The sequence below is a fragment of the Filicampus tigris genome, chromosome 14 (assembly GCF_054856515.1).
Source record: "Filicampus tigris isolate MCC_2025a chromosome 14, RoL_Ftig_1.0, whole genome shotgun sequence".
NCBI classification, from domain to species: Eukaryota; Metazoa; Chordata; class Actinopteri; order Syngnathiformes; family Syngnathidae; genus Filicampus; species Filicampus tigris.
In genome coordinates this window covers 752,193-769,833 of record NC_141230.1, presented here as the reverse complement: position 1 = coordinate 769,833, position 17,641 = coordinate 752,193, and the positions used below count along the sequence as shown (strand labels likewise).

Genomic DNA, 17,641 nt, shown 5'->3' with positions numbered 1-17,641 from the left:
TGTCAAGGTTTTTTTACCAACGCGCAATTCACTCATCCACGAGTGTCGTGAGTTTCCTACTCACCCAGAGATGTCTTCACTCCTCCAGCTTCCCGTCAACCTTCAGTTCCCAGAAGTGGAGCCAAGTCCAGTCCCAGAAAGGGTCTTTGAGCCGTGGCCACGGACTTTACCTGGAGGTTGACTCGACAGCTGGAAACCTTCCGGCATATAGGGATCCGGCTCGAAGGACCAATTAAATGTCAGGTTCACACCAAGTGAGACATTAGTAAACAATGTACACAATGAGGAGAGAAGACACTCTACAACAATATTGTCTTTTTACTTGCAAGGAGAGTGTAGGGAAGTGTACGATTACAGTTCATAAAACCCTCTGCCCGGCTCCTGCGCCCCGTCTCTTTTTATTTTTCTTCGGTGTCCCTGATTACAAAGGTGTTCCAGCTCTAAGGAAAAGGGGAGCGAAAGCAGCTGGAACACCATGAACTTGTTTTGTCTATGTGTGTGTGTGTGTGTGTGTGTGTGTGTGTGTGAGCCATTAACATACATATGTGAAAGCAAAGCACACCAAGCAAGTTGGCCTAATGATAAAAATCAAACACATGAATAATATAATGCATTATTATTCTTACAGTTAGTATCCCCAGTCTAGGTAATGTCCCTGCCCAAGATGGCCGCCGCACTGGGGAGACCTCGGGGTGAGTATCCCCAGTCTAGCTAATGTCCCTGCCCAAGATGGGGAGACCTCGGGGAGAGTATCCCCAGTCTAGCTAATGTCCCTGCCCAAGATGGCCGCCGCAATGGGGAGACCTCGGGGAAAGTATCCCCAGTCTAGCTAATGTCCCTGCCCAAGATGACCGCCGCACCAGGGAGACCTTGGGGTGAGTATCCCCAATCTAGCTAGTGTCCATGCCTAAAATGGCCGCCACATTGGGGAGAGCTCGGGGTGAGTATCCCCAGTCTAGTTAATGTCCCTGTCCCAGATGGCCGCCGCACTGGGGAGACCTCGGGGTGAGTATCCCCAGTCTAGCTAATGTCCTTGTCCAAGATGGCCGCCGCACTGGAGAGACCACGGGGAGAATATCCAAAGTCTAGCTAATGTCCCTCTCCAAGATGGCCGCCGCACTGGGGAGACCTCGGGGTGAGTAGCCCCAGTCTGGCTAATGTCCCTGTCCAAGATGGCCACCGCACTTTCTGAGACCTCGGCGTGAGTATCCTCAGTCTAGCTAATGTCCCTCTCCAAGATGACCGCCGCACTGGGGAGACCTCGGGGTGAGTAGCCCCAGTCGAGCCAATGTCCCTGTCCAAGATGGCCGCCGCACTGGGGAGACCTCGTGGTGAGTATCAACAGTCTAGCTAATGTCCCTGCCCAAGATGGCCGCCTGGGAGTGCCGGAGAGACGATAAATAACTACCATATTCCGACAGTCGTACCCTCCCGCCGCGCTTATAGTTCAAGGTACAATACAGGACCTATGGAACGCAATCTTATTAATATTCTGATTAGGAATCCTGCTATAGGCAATTAGCCGGATAAACCTATTTTACTGGGAACTCGGTCTGTTTAATATTAGATCACTCTCTTCGAAAGCCCTATTAGTTAATGACCTCATAAGAGACCATAAACTTAACATGATTGGGCTTTGCGAGACCTGGTTAAAACCTGATAATATTTTACCGCTTAATGAGGCCTCGCCTCCAAACTTCGTTAGCTCACATAAGCGCCCTCATAAGAAAGGTGGGGGTGTAGCCCTTATTTAATAATCTGATTTCAAACATATGCAACAAACCGCATTCTAGCGATGCCATTAAAACATTTGAAGTGCTCATTATGCGATCTATAGTCTCATTTCTGTTTTTTCTCGCAGTTATTTACCGTCTCCCCGGCTCGTACGCTGGATTTTTAGATGAGTTCTCTGAGTTTTTGGCGGATTTGATAACTCATACATATGAATCTCCCGTCGGAACCACATAAAGCAGGGTTTTAGAAAATAATTAATAGTTTTGATTTTACGCAGATAATTAAAAGTGCGGTCTCATTACCATCGTCCTGACCACAATCAAAGCTTTAGCAGCCAAAATATTAGTTACTGCTACCACCGCGCTGTCTGAGCTACTGCCCCTGGCAACTGCTTCGTTTATGAGCTATATTGGTTCTATTCACAATCTTGCGAATGACTTTAATACGCTTGACTCCGTAGCACCATTAAGACTTAAAACTCGTCCTCAACAGCCTACTCCGTGGTTTACTGAGGAAACCCGCTCACTTAAACAAGCATGTAGGAAGCTAGAGTGCAAATGGCGTGCGACCATCAGGCATGGTGTGATAGCTTACTAATATAAAAAGGACTCACCTTAGCCAAAACTAATAACTTTTCCAGGTTAATTGTTCTTAATAAAAACAATCCTACATATTTATTTGATACAGTGGCAATGCTAACTCAAATAGCTCCTCCCATTCAGCCCATGACTTCATGCAATTCTTTACGCAGAGGATTGAGCGCATATGGGATGTGATTAAGGACATTGCTCCTAAAACCCTGTTGAATTCCGCGAATACTGATGGTAGCAGGGGTATTATGGCTGACAACTGTCTTAACAACCCTATCTCTTTTTCATATAGTATCTCTTGAAAGCCTAACAAAATTAGTTGGTGCGGCAAAACAGACAACTTGCGTGCTCGACCTGTTTCCTGGTAAACTCATCAAAGCGTGTTTACAACCTTAGGACCCTCCGTCTTAAATATCATTAACCTATCACTCACCTCGGGCACTGTACCAGCAGCTTTTAAGACAGCTGTTATTCGACCCCTGCTTAAGCGGCCAAAACTTGATCCAGAGAACCTCAGTAATTATAGGCCGGTTTCAAATCTCCCGTTTATTGCGAAAATTCTTGAAAAAGTTGTAGCGCAACAGCTTAGTGACTATATGGCCGCTAATAATCGATTTGAAATTCTTCAGTCAGGATTTAAAGCCCATCACTCTACTGAGACGGCTCTTGCTGAAATGACTAATGATCTTCTCTTAGCTATGGACTCCGATACCTCATCAATACTACTCTTACTTGACCTTAGTGCTGCTTTTGACACCATTGATCATAACATACTATTAGGATGCCTTGAGGGATGTGTTGGTATCTCAGACTCAGCACTTTCTTGGTTTAATTCCTACCTCTCAGAAAGGACGCACCGTGTAATTCATGGCAATACGACTTCTGAGTTTTGTAAAGTTACATGTGTAGTCCCGCAGGGATCCGTACTAGGACCCCTATTGTTTAGCATCAACATGCTTCCGCTTGGTGATATTATACGTAAATGTAACATTAGTTTTCATTGTTATGCTGACGATACTCAATGATATATGCCGCTCGAGATAACAAACCCGGCTAATTGCTGTAATTTAGAAGCGTGCCTTGCCGAGATGAAACAATGGATGTCTCTCAATTATTTGCTCTTTAACTCCGATAAAACTGAGATGTTGATTACTGGCCCTGCTCGTCATCGGCACTTATTTAAGAACACGACTTTGAGGCTCGATAAATGTACTATTACCGAAAGTGATTCAACAAAAGATCTTGGTGTTATATTCGACCCAACTCTGTCTTTTCAAATGCACATTAATCCTTAGATGCATAAGTGGGTCAAAAATGACCCGGTGAGGTTGTTTTCTTTAAATATCTTCGTAATGAAAAAATGTTAGGATTTCATGTTCCAGGTATTCCTCAAAAAACATGTTTTTGATATAATGCCATTCACATTTTTAAGTTACCTTTTTTACCTTTTAAGAAATTACAGTTTTTGTATTACTACCACAAGCTTCCATAAGTGGGTCAAAAATGACCTGCATGCATTTTCTATGGAATCCAATGGGAACCATTGATTTCTATCAATTTTGGCTGTCAGAAATAAATGAACTGTGAACCACACAGACTATATCAAAGGTTTCACCCTTCAGGAAGATCGTTTCACACAGCAAGAGCTGACATGTGAAAGTATTATCTTCATACAATATCGTGTGTGTCTTTCATGATTGTTGTGTGAAAGAGTATGTTATTATTGTTTATCAACATATTAGCCTACTTCATAACTAGTGTATATGTAAAAATGTTTTCTGGCCGTGCTGAAAAAGCAGGTGGAGCAGATGTATCATAACTAGAGTTAGCCAACATTACTATATCGCAGTGTGTGTGAGTATTTATTAATATAGCTACATATTGATCTATTGGACGCATTACTTTTGTTTCCTCATGCAATGTGTCATGTCTGCTAGATACAGAGCTGAAATTGTCCTATAGATGCTAGATGATGGAGGCCAGTAACGGGGTTGGACTCTTGAGTCTGAAATTTCTGATAATGAGGACCCAGACTATTGTCCAAGTGGAAGTGGAAATACAACTGAACAGAATCAATCTGATTCAGAAAATTTCTCTTATGTGTCCTCTGAAGAAGAAAGTGTCCAAATCATCTTGAACAGAATGAGTCGGAAGGGGTTTTACTGGAGCGAGTTACCTCCCAACCAGTGCAGACCACAGAGCCACAACACCCTCAGAAGTCAGTCAGGGCCTGCACACGGGCTTAGCACCACTGCCTCACCAGAAGATGCATGGGAGTTCTTTATCACTGATGATATAATACAAGAGGTGATGAAGTGACCAAACTTGGAAGGATGTAGAGTTAGCAACAGCTAGAGAAAAAGAATGGAAAATTAGCTTGGAAAAAGGTAAAAAAAAGGAAAAAAGATTAATTTATGACCTTCATTGGATTGACCCTTCTTGCAGGAAGTGAGAAGAACTGGGATGTATCAGTCCATGACCTATTTGGGAGTTCTCTACATATTCCCATGTATAAGGCCTCTATGGCTTTTGGAAGATTTGCAGACATTCACTATACCTTGCACTTGGATGATCAGAGGACCAGAGACTTCTGACTGGTAACAGACCATGTGGCAGCCTTCCGCAATGTATGGGACCTATTCCTGGTCAACTGCAAAAAGCGATTCATCCCCAGTGATTGTGTCACTGTGGATGACCAGCTTGTGCCATTCAGGGGTAGATGCAAGTTTCTACAGTACATGCCAAGCAAGCCTGCCAAGTACGGCCTAAAAATCCTGTGTTTGTGATGCAATAGATGGTATAGTTTACACGGGGAGAGAACCACGGGAAGAAGTTCAGAAGAATCTGGGGGAAAACATCAGTTGTGTTGTAGATTTAGAAACGCAGGTTGCAACATTAAAAATGTTTAAAAGGGAAAAAATGAAGATATTTCAAACATGAAATCATTGATGTGTGGTTCTAAATATAATACTAAATACTATACAAGTGATTATTCTTAACCAAAAGAACAAAAATGGCATAAAACCACATTGATTCTAATATGGGTCATTTTTGACCCGCTTATGGAAGAGTGTAGGGTCCAGTCACTCGTGCATCTAAGGGTTAAGAATATTACTAGAACTGCATTTTTCCATCTCCGTAATATTGCTAAAATTCGTCCAATTCTGTCGATCAGTGATGCAGAAATTTTAATCCACGCGTTTGTTACGTCTCGCCTCGATTATTGTAACGTTTTGCTCTCTGGTCTTCCCATGTCAAGTATTAAAAGTTTGCAAATTGCCGCAGCAAGACTCTTGACAAGGACGAGAAAGTTCGATAATATTACTCCGATATTAGCCAATTTGTATTGGCTCCCAGTCCACTTGAGATGTGATTTCAAGGTTTTGCTACTTACCTCCAAAATACTGCACGGCTTAGCACCTTCCTATCTCGTCGACACTATTAGTGATACCATATGTTCCGAGCCGAAACCTTCGGTCACAAAGTGCCAGCCTTTTAGTGATCCCGAGAGCCAAGAAGAAGTTCGCAGGCTCCAGAGCGTTTTCTATTCGGGCACCGATGCTTTGGAATGCCCTACCCGCGGATATTAGAGGCACTACCTCAGTAGAAATGTTTAAAACACGATTCAAGACTTATTCTGCATTTAGTTGAACTGTTTGTTTTGGGGCGGCACGGTGGTCGACTGGTTAGCACGTCGGTCGACTGGTTAGCACGTCCGCCTCACAGTTCAGAGGTTGTGGGTTCGATCCCGGCTCCGGCCTCCCTGAGTGGAGTTTGCATGTTCTCCCCGTGCCTGCGCGGGTTTTCTCCAGGTACTCCGGTATCCTCCCACATTCCCAAAACATGCATGGCAGGTTAATTGATCACTCTAAATTGCCCCTAGGTGTGATTGTGAGTGCGGATGTTTGTCTCTGTGTGCCCTGCGATTGACTGGCAGCCAATTCAGGGTGTCCCCCGCCTACTGCCCAAAGACAGCTGGGATAGGCTCCAGCACGCCCCGCGACCCTTGTGAGGATAAGCGGTATTGATAACGGATGGATGGATGTTTGTTTTAGCCTCTTTACTGCTGCTTCTACTCATTTTCTGCCCCCTTTTCCCAGGCTTGGGAACTAGGTGATGACGACTGAATTGGAGATTGCTGTTTCGATCCAACAGCAACTGACTACTACGAGATTGGAGGCTGACCACATCCTCGGAGGCGCTGCTATGGAGATTCCTACATTGACCATTGGGCCCCTGCTCACCTCATTGATGTCATCTTCCTGCAGCACTTCATTTGATTAACTATCACATCACTTTAACAAACAGTGTATAGTACTATAATGTGTGTTCAATGTTGCCCACTCGGCATCCATTGCAGCCTGATCGGTCCCTTCTCAAGGTTTCTCACTTTTCCCCAAATGTTTTTTTTTTTAGTTTTTCCTTGCCCTCCAGGGGGTTAAGATCAGGGGATGTCGTGTATATGATCTGGTACATATGTGAAGACCTTTGAGACTTGGGCTATATAAATAAATTTGACTTGACTTGACTTGGAAATGAATGGTGAATAGTTGAATTTTTGTGGGTTTTTTAAGGGTGAATGAGTTGAATGTGTGGGAAAAAGGAATTTGGGGTGTGTTGAAAAGGTTGAACAAGCTTGAACAATATGAGTCGAATGAGATGAATGTTGTGAACAGTGTTGGGCAAGTTACTTCCAAAATGTAATATATTACAAATTACTAGTTACTTGCATGTGAAAGTCATACGTTTCTTTACAATATTACTCTATTTGTAGAGTAATGCGTTACTCAAATTTAAGTTACTTTTAAGTTACTTTTTTTAAAAATCGGGGATTCATTTATTTAATAATGACTTCAAGACCTTAAAAGGAAAATGCAAAATTTGCTGCCATACTCTGGTAAAGCTGGTAAAGTTAACTTATGAGCATATTTAACTATATAGTGTGGTCTATAATACTAAACGTTTCGACTCTGGTGTGGTGGGACATCACTACCTTTGATCAATATTTGTATCAATAATATTTATTTTTTAAATATAAATATTGGAACTGATATTTTGTCCAGTCAATAAAAAATCAGACTGTAAACCACAAATGAAATTATCATTATTCTTAAATTAATTTACACACTGGGGGCGGCATGACTCAGTGGTATAGTGGTCCTTTCCAAACCGGCAGGTTGTGGGTTCAATCCCTGGCCATTGTGACCATGTTGAAGTATCCTTGAGCAAGATAATGAACCCCCAGTTGCTCCCAGTGCTGCATCATCAGGAGGTAGATGAGGTTCAGTGTGAAGCGCTTTGAGTACCAAAGGTAGAAAAGCGCTTCACACTGAACAAGTGACAGTCCATTTGCCATTTACACACAAATAATAGTGATGCATAACATATAATAGATAATTGGTCTAAGAAGATAGATATATAGATAGATTGATAGATAGATAGAAACACACAGACAGGGCATGTGTAATAAAAGCAAAAATATGGATTGAAGTCAAAAGTGACCTGACTAAATGTTATTTATAATAATTGAAAGTTCAGTTAGTTCTAATTTTCTTTTACTACATGGAGACAAAGTTTCGAGGTGATTTGAAAAAAAAAGGTAAATAAGAAACAAGCGCATCAGACTCTAATAATGGCGTCTATTATAGTTTGTCCGATTGATGGTGCCGTAGCGTGACGTCATTTGTGATTGGCAGATGATTTGCATTTTGATTGTGAACAGCCAATCAGAATCACTACGTTTTACATATGGCAATTGATGGCACTAAGTTCATTAAATCATATCTAAAAAGCACAGTGACTTATTTTTTTGCAGTTTATTCGCTTCGTTTTACTTAGGTTTGTTCTTGCTTGTATTTTGTGTCTATGATTTGCATTTTATTTTGTGAAACCGTGACAGTGATTATTGTCACAAACAATAACTTCTCAGCCCTCTTAGGAATTGTCAATGGTGTAAAGACAATCGAATCACATGGCAGAGAATTGACTCGCGCACTCACGTTGTCACGTGAAGCTCCAAGTGCGACAGGAACTTTTTAATTAAGTATTGCTGGAAGTAATAGCTTATGATCAAGTGATGTTAAAAACAGACCTACTTCCATCCATCCATCCATTATCTCCCGCTTATCCGAAGTCGGGTCGCGGAGGCAGCAGCTTCAGCAGGGAAGCCCAGACTTCCCTCACCCCAGCAACATCTTCCAGCTCTTCCGGAAGGATCCCAAGGCGTTCCCAGGCAAGTCGGGAGACATAGTCTCTCCAGCGTGTTCTGGGTCCTCCTCGGGGTCTGCTGCCGGTGGGACATGCCCGGAACACCTCACCAGGGAGGCGTCCAGGAGGCATCTTAATCAGATGCCTGAGTCACCTCAACTGGCTCCTCTCAATGCGGAGGAGCAGCGGCTTGACTCTGAGTCCCTCCCGGATGGCCAAACTTCTCACCCTATATCTAAGGGAGAGCCCGGACACCCTGCGAAGGAAACCCATTTCGGCCGCTTGTATCCGCGATCTTGTTCTTTCGGTCATGACCCACAGCTCATGACCATAGGTGAGAGTAGGAACGTAGATCGACCGGTAAATTGAGAGCTTCGCCTTTCGGCTGAGCTCCTTCTTTACCACGACAGACCGATACAGGGTCCGCATCACAGCAGACGCTGCACCGATCCGCCTGTTGATCTCCCGTTCCATCTTTCCCTCACTCGTGAACAAGACCCCAAGATACTTGAACTCCTCCACTTGGGGCAGAATCCCATCCCCGACCCGGAGAGGGCACGCCACCCTTTTCCGACTGAGGACCATGGTCTCAGATTTGGAGGTGCTGATCTTCATTCCGACCGTTTCACACTCGGCTGCGAACCGCTCCAGCGAGAGTTGGAGATCGCGGCTTGAAGAAGCCAACAGTACCACATCATCTGCAAAAAGCAGAGATGCAATACTGAGGCCACCAAACCGGACCCCCTCGACACCTCGGCTGCGCCTAGAAATTCTGTCCATAAAGGTTATGAACAGAATCGGTGACAAAGGGCAGCCTTGGCGGAGTCCAACCCCCACAGGAAACGAATCCGACTTACTGCCGGCAATTCGGACCAAACTCTGGCATCGGTGGTACAGGGACCGGACAGCCCTTATCAGGGGGCTCGGTACCCCGTACTCCCGAAGCACCCCCCACAGAACTCGCCGAGGGACACGGTCGAACGCCTTCTCCAAGTCCACAAAACACATGTAGACTGGTTGGACAAACTCCCATGCACCCTCGAGGACCCTGCTGAGGGTGTAGAGCTGGTCCACTGTTCCACGGCCAGGACGAAAACCACATTGCTCCTCTTGAATCCGGGATTCGACCTTCCGACGGACCCTCCTCTCCAGCACCCCTGAATAGACCTTGCCGGGGAGGCTGAGGAGTGTGATCTCTCTGTAATTGGAGCACACCCTCCGGTCCCCCTTCTTAAAAAGTGGGACCACCACCCCGGTCGGCCAATCCAGAGGCACTGTCCCCGATGTCCACGCGATGTTGTAGAGACGTGTCAACCATGACAGCCCCTCAACATCCAGAGCCTTTATGAACTCCGGGCGGATCTCATCCACCCCCCCGGGGCTTTGCCACCGAGGAGCTTTTTGACTACCTCGGTTACTTCAACCCCAGAGATAGGAGAGACCACCTCAGAGTCTCCAGGCTCTGCTTCCTCAGTGCAAGGCGTGTCGGTGGAATTGAGGAGGTCTTCGAAGGACTCTCCCCATCGACCCACAACGTCCCGAGTTGAGGTCAGCAGCACCCCATCTCCACTATAAACAGTATTAATGGTGCAGTGCTTCCCCCTCCTGAGACGTTGGATGGTGGACCAGAATTTCCTCGAAGCCGTCCGGAAGTCATTTTCCATGGCCTCCCCGAACTCCTCCCACACCTAGGTTTTTGCCTCAGCAACCGCCAGAGCTGCATTCCGCTTGGCCAGCCGGTACCCGTCAGCTGCCTCCGGGGTCCCGCAGGCCAAAAAGGCCCCGATAGGACTACTTCTTCAGCTGGACAGCATCCCTTACCGCTGGTGTCCACCAGCGGGTTCGGGGATTGCCGCCACGACAGGCACCGACCACCGTGCGGCCACAGCTCCGATCGGCCGCCTCAACAATGGAGGCACGAAACATGGTCCACTCGGACTCGATGTCCCCCGCCTCCCCCGGGACGTGGGAAAAGTTCTGCCGGCGGTGGGAGTTGAAATTCCTTCTGACAGGGGATTCTGCCAGACGTTCCCAGCAAACCCTCACAATACAAGCACAATACAATACAAACGTTTGGGTCTGCCAGGTCGGACCGGCATCTTCCCCCACCATCGGAGCCAACTCACCACCAGATGGTGATCAGTTGACAGCTCCGCCCCTCTCTTCACCCGAGTATCCAAAACATGCGGCCGCAAGTCCGATGATACGACTACAAAGTCGATCATCGAACTGCGGCCTAGGGTATCCTGGTGCCAATTGCACATATGGACACCCTTATGTTTGAACATGGTGTTCGTTATGGACAATCCGTGATGAGCACAGAAGTCCAGTAACCGAACACCGCTCGGGTTCAGATGTCAATATATGCATAATAGTCCCGAAATTTGTAACGCGTTACCCGACTCAGTAAATGTAATAATATTACAAAAAAAATCGTAGTAACAAGTTACATTACGTTGTTACTGCCTAAATGTAATATATTACTGTACTGTGTTACTTTTTGTAATGCGTTACCCCCAACACTGGTTGTGAATTTCAAATTGGAATGATGTAAATGTGAATTGTTGAATATGGCCATGGGAATGAATGGTGGAATTTCGTGGGGTTTTTACGGGTGAATACGTTGAATTTTTGGCAAGTAGGAATTGTGGGTGTGTTGAAAAGCCTTTCCATTGTGAGTTGAATGAGTTGAATCTTGTGAATTTGAAATTGGAATGGTGGAAATGGGGAAATGTTGAAAGTGCCATTGGAAATGAATGGGTTCTTTGGGGGTGAAAAATGGGAAATATTGAGGAAACAGTAAATTTGGGGAACGTAAAGAAATGCTACCCGGGAAGGCATGACATTTCTGAATGTTTTGAAACTTGAATGAAGTGAATCGGGTGAAAAATGTGGAAGGAGTCGCACGCCAAAAAAGTGGAGTGGAATAATAATAAATTGTAGGAATAACATAGGCGAAGGCCATCACACAACTAGAGAATGCAATTTCTGGAGAAATTACGTGTGAAGGCGGTTCATTTATGGATCATTTGGGTCACTTCCGGTTCATTTGGGTCACTTCCGGTTCATTTTAGGGTCATTTCTGGGTCACTAGGGGTCACTGCCCAAGATGGCCGCCGCACTGGGGAGACCTCGGTGTGAGTATCCCCAGTCTGGCTAATGTCCCTGCCCAAGATGGCCGCCACACTGGAGAGACCTCGGTGTGAGTATCCCCAGTCCAGCTAATGTCCCTGTCCAAGATGGCTGCCGCACTGGGGAGACCAAGGTGCAATAATACCAGTCCATTGAAAATGAATGGTGAAATTGTGTGGCTTTTTTTAAGGGTGAATGAGTTGAATGTGTGGGAAGTAGGAATTTTGGGGGTGTTGAAAAACGAAATATGAGTTGAATGACTTGAATTTGTGGAAATTGGGAAGGTGTAAATATGAAAAGTTGAATCTTACAGTAGAAATAAATGGTTCCTAGTGGAATTTTTGTGGGGATTTAACGGTGAATGAGTTGAATGTGTGGGAAGTAGGAATTTTGAGTGTGTTGAAAACCTTGACCAATATGAGTTGAATGAGATGAATGTTGTGAATTTCAAATTGGAATGATGTAAATGTGAATTGTTGAATATGGCAATAAGAATAAATGGTGGATTTTTTTTTTTTTTTTTACGGGTGAAGAGGTTGAATGTGTGGAAAGTAGGAGTTTTGGGTGTGTTGAAAAGTTTACCAATGTGAGTTGAATCACTTGAATGTTGTGAATTTGAAATTGGATTGGTTAAATGTTAAAAGTTGAATGTGTCAATGGAAATTAATGGTGAATAGTTGAATTTTTGTGGGTTTTCTAAGAATGACTAATTTTAATTTTTGGGAAGTAGGAATTTAGGGTGTGTTGAAAAGCTTTATCAATGTGAGTTGGATGAGTTGAATGACTTGAATTTGTGGAAATTGGGAAGGTGTAAATAAGAAAAGTTGAATGTTACAATGGAAATTAATGGTTAATCGTGGAATTTTTGTGTTTTTTTAAGGGTGAATGAGTTGAAAGTGTGGGAAGTAGGAATTTTGGGGTGTTGAAAAGTTGAATGTGAGCGAATGAGTTGAATGACTTGAATTTGTGGAAATTTGAATGGTGTAAATGTGAAAAGTTGAATGTACCAATGGAAATGAATGGTGAATAGTTGAATTTTTGGGGGGTTTTAAGGGTGAATGACTTGAATATGTGGGAAATAGGAATTTGGGCGTGTTGAAAATCTTGACCAATATGAGGTGAATGGGATGACTGTTGTGAATTTCTGATTGAAATGATGTAAATGTGAATTGTTGAATATGGCAATGAGAATAAATGGTGGAATTTTGTGTGTGTGGGGGGGCTTTACGGGTGAATAAGTTGAATGTGTGGAAAGTAGGAATTTTGAGTGTGTAGAAAAGTTTACCAATGTGAGTTGAATGACTTGAATGTTGTGAATTTGAAATTGGATTGGTTTAAATGTTAAAAGTTGATGTGTCAATGGAAATGAATGGTGAATAGTTTTTTGGGGCGTTTTCTAAGGGTGAGTAATTTTAATTTTTGGGAAGTAGGAATTTAGGGTGTTGAAAAGCTTTATCAATGTGAGTTGAATGAGTTGAATCTTGGGAATTTGAAATTGGAATGGTGTAAATGTGAAATGTTGAATGTCCCATTGGAAATGAATGGGGTTTTTCTTGGGTGGAAAACATGAAATTGTGAAAAATTTGAAAATTTGTGAAACAAGAAAAAATTCTACCCAGGAAGGCATGAATATTCGGAATGTTTTGAAACTTGAATGAAGTGAATGGGGTAAAAAATTGGAAGGAGATGCACGGCAAAAAAGTGGGAAGAATAAGGCGGAATAATAATAATAATAAAGAATATGAATAACATATGTGTGAAGGCCTTTGCCTTCACACAATAATAAAGAATATGAATAACGTGTGAAGGCCTTCGTCTTCACACAATAATGAATGGCCAATAATAACTAGACAATGCAATTTCTGGAGAAATTGCGTGTGAAGGCGAAGGAAGCTGAATAGAAACTGCGGAATGCGTTGGAATGAAGTTGAATGAAGTTGAATAAAGTTGAATGATACTGAATGAAGTTGAATAAAGTGGAATGAAGTTGAATAAATTGGAATGAAAAATTTTGGAATGAGCGGGAATTGATCCAGCGCTGCCTGTTCACAACACGGTGTGTGTACCACTACACCATCAGGGACCTAACTTGAAGTTTGAAAAAGTGAAATCTTGAATATGCAATTGGGAATGAATGGCGAATTTTAAAATGTTTTTTTAAAGTTGAATAATTTGAATTTTTGGGAAATAGGCATTGTGGTGTTACAGCCCACGTTGTGTGATGGTCGTTTAAGTTGTGTGTGTGGGTGCTCTACCCTGCTCTGTCCTAATTGGTGGCCTTTGTCAGCGGTACAGCCACCCAATCAGAGCAGGGGAGAGTAACCAAATTTGACAATTACTTTGAGCTGTGTTCTGTGTGCAAATGGGGAAGTGTTGTATGTGCCATTGGAAATGAATGGGTTTTTTGGGGGGTGAAAAATGGGTAATTTTAGGGGAACCGTAAATGTTAGGGGCAAAAAAAATGGAAGTTACGATGGCATGAATTTTTCAAATAATTTGAAATTCGAACGGGGTGAATCGGATTAAGTATGTGGAAGTAGTTGAGGTTTGAATGTGCCATTGGAAATGAATGGGGTTTTTGGGGGTGAAAAAAGTTGAATTTTGCGGGAACCATAAATGTTAGGGGGGAAAACAAAAAGGAGCCTCAATGGCATGAATTTTTGGAATAGTTTAAAATTTGAACGGCGTGAATCAGACAAAGTATGTGGAAATAGCGGCGTGCCAAAAATGTTTGAGGAGTAAAATATAATAATAAAAATAAAGTTGAAGGTGTGGAATAACATATGCCTTCGCCTTCACACAATAATAAAGTTGAATGGTGTAGAATAATGTGTGAAGACCTTTGCCTTCACACAATAAGTTTAAAGTGCAGGAATAACGTGTGAGGGACTTCGCCTTCACACAATAATAAAGAATAGGAATAACATATGTGTGAAGGCCTTCACACAATAAAGAATCCGATTAACATATGTGTGAAGGCCTTCGCCTTCACACAATAAAGAATCCAAATAACACGTGTGAAAGCCTGCGCCTTTGGAAATGCATGGGGTTTTTTGGGGTGAAAAAAAGTTGAATTTTGGGGGAACCATACATTTTAGGGGGGAAAACAAAAAGGAGCCTCAATGGCATGAATTTTTGGAATAGTTTAAAATTCGAACGGGGTGAATCGGATGAAGTATGTGGAAGTAGTGGCATGCCAAAAAAGTGTGAGGAATAAAATATAATAATAAAAATAAAGTTGAAGGTATAGATAACATGTGTGAATGCCTTCGCCTTCACACAATTGGCTATTATCTATTTAAATAAAGGTTAACTAAATAAACAAAATACTTTTGTAATATTCATTGTATGTTCACTATTTTAGTCTTATTCAAATGGACAAATATGTGTAAAGAAATAAAACGATCAAAAGATCACCATCAATCCTCAACAAAACTTTTGGAGTCTCAATATTCATGCAATGCAATAAATGCCTGAGACTTTCTGTCCATGCACAAAGATGAGAAGGTGTTGCAAGGGCAGAAGAGTTATTCTCTTCAACACACTAGTTGAGTCATACTTCCTGTCAGGCAGTCTTCGGCATAACGGTCAGCCAGAGGCAGCAAGCATCTTCCTCGTTCTTGTAAGTTTGAATTTGTTTTTCTAATAAATTATTACAGATTAAAAGATGCTTAAAAGATGTTATTCAATCATTTGAGTAATATTCAAGTCACATACTGTATGTCTGACTACCAAATTCAAAAGCATGAGGATGTTGATTGAATTAAATGCGGAAAAATCCGATTTATCATCATTCTGTTTGAATAAAAACATATAACAGTACTGTATTATAATGGTTTTTACTGCATATGAATACAGCTTGATAGAGATCCACATTGTTCATTTCTGTTGTGTGAATTCAAACTAAGCCAAGTAATGCTGTACAAAGCAGGTGCGTAGTTATTCCAAGTAACATGTATAGTAATAACTAAATACTGTAGATGGACGTATTTGAAAAGTACAATAATTAGTTAGAAAAATATTCTAGTATGTGATTGCAAAACCTGAGAGAACAACACAAAGATCCAGCGTACTTTTTTGTAATGTGAAAAATGTAAACGAAGCTTTTATTTTAAAAATGGCATGGACTGTCAACTGATGGGAACATTAGAAAAGAAAATTGTGTTTATTTCAAGTGTTCAAACACAAAAGCAACAACTCAATTTTTTTTTTGCAAGGTGAGTAAAATGTATTATTATTAATAATAGCTGAGTCCATCAAGATTCTATTTTTATATGGGGCATTCTTAGGAAATATGTGTTAACCAGTTAAGAGGCTAATTTGGAGGGACGGGCAATTGGCAGGGTCCAACTTTTAATGAAAAGAACTTTCAAAGCGGTCTTTGATGTCATTTAAATGCAAAACCACGCTGCTCCATGAAAATAATTGGATTCAAAAATGTTACCATACACATCATATACAGTAACTATAAAATGACACTGGAATGATACGTTAAGGTAAGTTGATATGTGATTAAAAATTAATAACATTGCCTGCACTAGAACTACAATTTGTTGATCTAACCATTAAAATTAATTAACCGTTAATCATTACAATTCAACAGGAGCGAAAATTCACATTGCCATGCATGTCACTTCAGTTATGTTCTGCATTTCTGCAATCTACAAGATCCAGTTGACCCACTTGATTGCAACCAAAATTGGCAAAGGCTTCCTCATAGAATCTGCGGACATTAGATTTTTTTTTCCACGGAGACCCACTTGTTTAGGGTCGACTCCTAAATGGCTCTTTCGGCTCACGTGATCCTTCTTTTTTTTTTTCTTTTTCCAACAATTTATAACCAAATTATACATAAAATAAATTACAAATTAATAAATCCCTTAAATCAAATCAGCATAATTATAATATCGCTTAATTAGTTCACACACTCAGAATGCTATAACTCAATTTATAGACCACTTTAACAAACAACCACAACTTTAACAAAATGTTGTACTTAAGGTCAGACTTAAACAGAATAATAATTATACAAATATCAAACGTTCTAAAACATTTAATCATTAATCCCAGTAAGAATGTCTGCAATAATACCATTTCATTCGTGGTTAGCCTCACTTATATAGCGACATTAAAATAGTGTACATTTGTGTACACTGTTTCTCTTAGTAATTTATTGTAATGTATCTCCACTTTATTTGTTTCAAGGGTTCACCAACATGGTACCTTACAGACACAAGGTCGCCCCAAAGACTGCACTTTGCAAAATATGTATGTGGGACCGCAAGGTACACAACACTGTTGTATTTTTTATTTTTTTCCTTACTCGGCTGCGTGTCAGGAGTGCGGCGCCTGCGTGTGACATGGTACAGGTTAATTCCGTTCTCGACGTCGTTTGGCTGACTCAGACCAACTGGGACCACGTGAGTCTTCAGGTCAAGGCCACACGCTCTGAAAGTACAAAGGATGACAGTTCATGGCATTTTTGTTGGCTCAATGGAGCATTTAAGTTCATCTTAAGAGACCTTCAACTCTGTGATTTTTTTTTTTTTTTTTTTTTTGCAAGAGTTCAAAATGTGTTCATTTAGTAAATAAAATTACATTTTCTGAAACATGGATGGACTGCATGGATTCATGCAGTGTAAATATACATATAAATAGGCTAACATCTTCATTTCAGATGTCAAAGTGTTTGCAGCTCCTAGTGTGTTATTTTACGAAATAGCTCTTTGAGTCTTAGAGGTTGCCGACCCCTGGTTTAGACACTCAATAGAGCAGAAAAGAAAGAGAAGTACATGCGGGTGGGGCAGTAGAAGGGAACTTTCCAGCCCTAATATAGAATAACAATGTTTACAAAAGAAACCTTTTTGAAATTCTATGGACACAATATATGTTTTCAAGTGTAATTCTATTTGGTTTTATAGCTCGTGCATAATCTTTTTTCTTAGGCTAATGCTGCTCATTTTTCCGCATAAAATGCA

General features: G+C 41.9%; 2 protein-coding genes and 2 pseudogenes across 12 annotated transcripts in view; 3 read left to right on the top strand and 1 right to left on the bottom strand.

Moving 5' to 3' along the window:
- The window catches only part of wdr4 (WD repeat domain 4), a 107,419-nt gene extending 100,555 nt beyond the window's left edge, over positions 1 to 6,864 (top strand). For all 3 annotated transcript variants that reach the window (XR_015089455.1, XR_015089456.1, XM_086050726.1), the window contains one exon: positions 6,425 to 6,864. Coding sequence is in view for 1 of the 3 variants with exons in the window: in XM_086050726.1 (XP_085906852.1) it covers positions 6,425 to 6,441 (17 nt within the window). In the remaining 2 variants the exon portion in view is untranslated. The remainder of the gene's footprint in view (positions 1 to 6,424) is intronic.
- Positions 1 to 17,641, bottom strand: part of LOC147136031 (uncharacterized) — a 42,494-nt pseudogene that overhangs the window by 20,500 nt on the left and 4,353 nt on the right. The window contains exon 3 of the transcript XR_015089459.1: positions 16,987 to 17,111. The product of XR_015089459.1 is annotated as an uncharacterized LOC147136031 (transcript). The remainder of the gene's footprint in view (positions 1 to 16,986; positions 17,112 to 17,641) is intronic.
- On the top strand, positions 2,232 to 6,404 carry LOC147136033 (uncharacterized; annotated as a pseudogene).
- The window catches only part of itgb2 (integrin, beta 2), a 141,267-nt gene continuing 138,778 nt past the window's right edge, over positions 15,153 to 17,641 (top strand). For 5 of the 8 annotated variants that reach the window (XR_015089454.1, XR_015089453.1, XR_015089452.1 and 2 more), the window contains exon 1: positions 15,158 to 15,285. Coding sequence is in view for 3 of the 8 variants with exons in the window: in XM_086050721.1 (XP_085906847.1) it covers positions 15,163 to 15,285 (123 nt within the window). In the remaining 5 variants the exon portion in view is untranslated. Of the gene's footprint in view, positions 15,286 to 17,641 lie in introns of all 8 variants that reach the window. The other 3 variants (XR_015089451.1, XM_086050719.1, XM_086050718.1) reach the window with 3 other exon arrangements.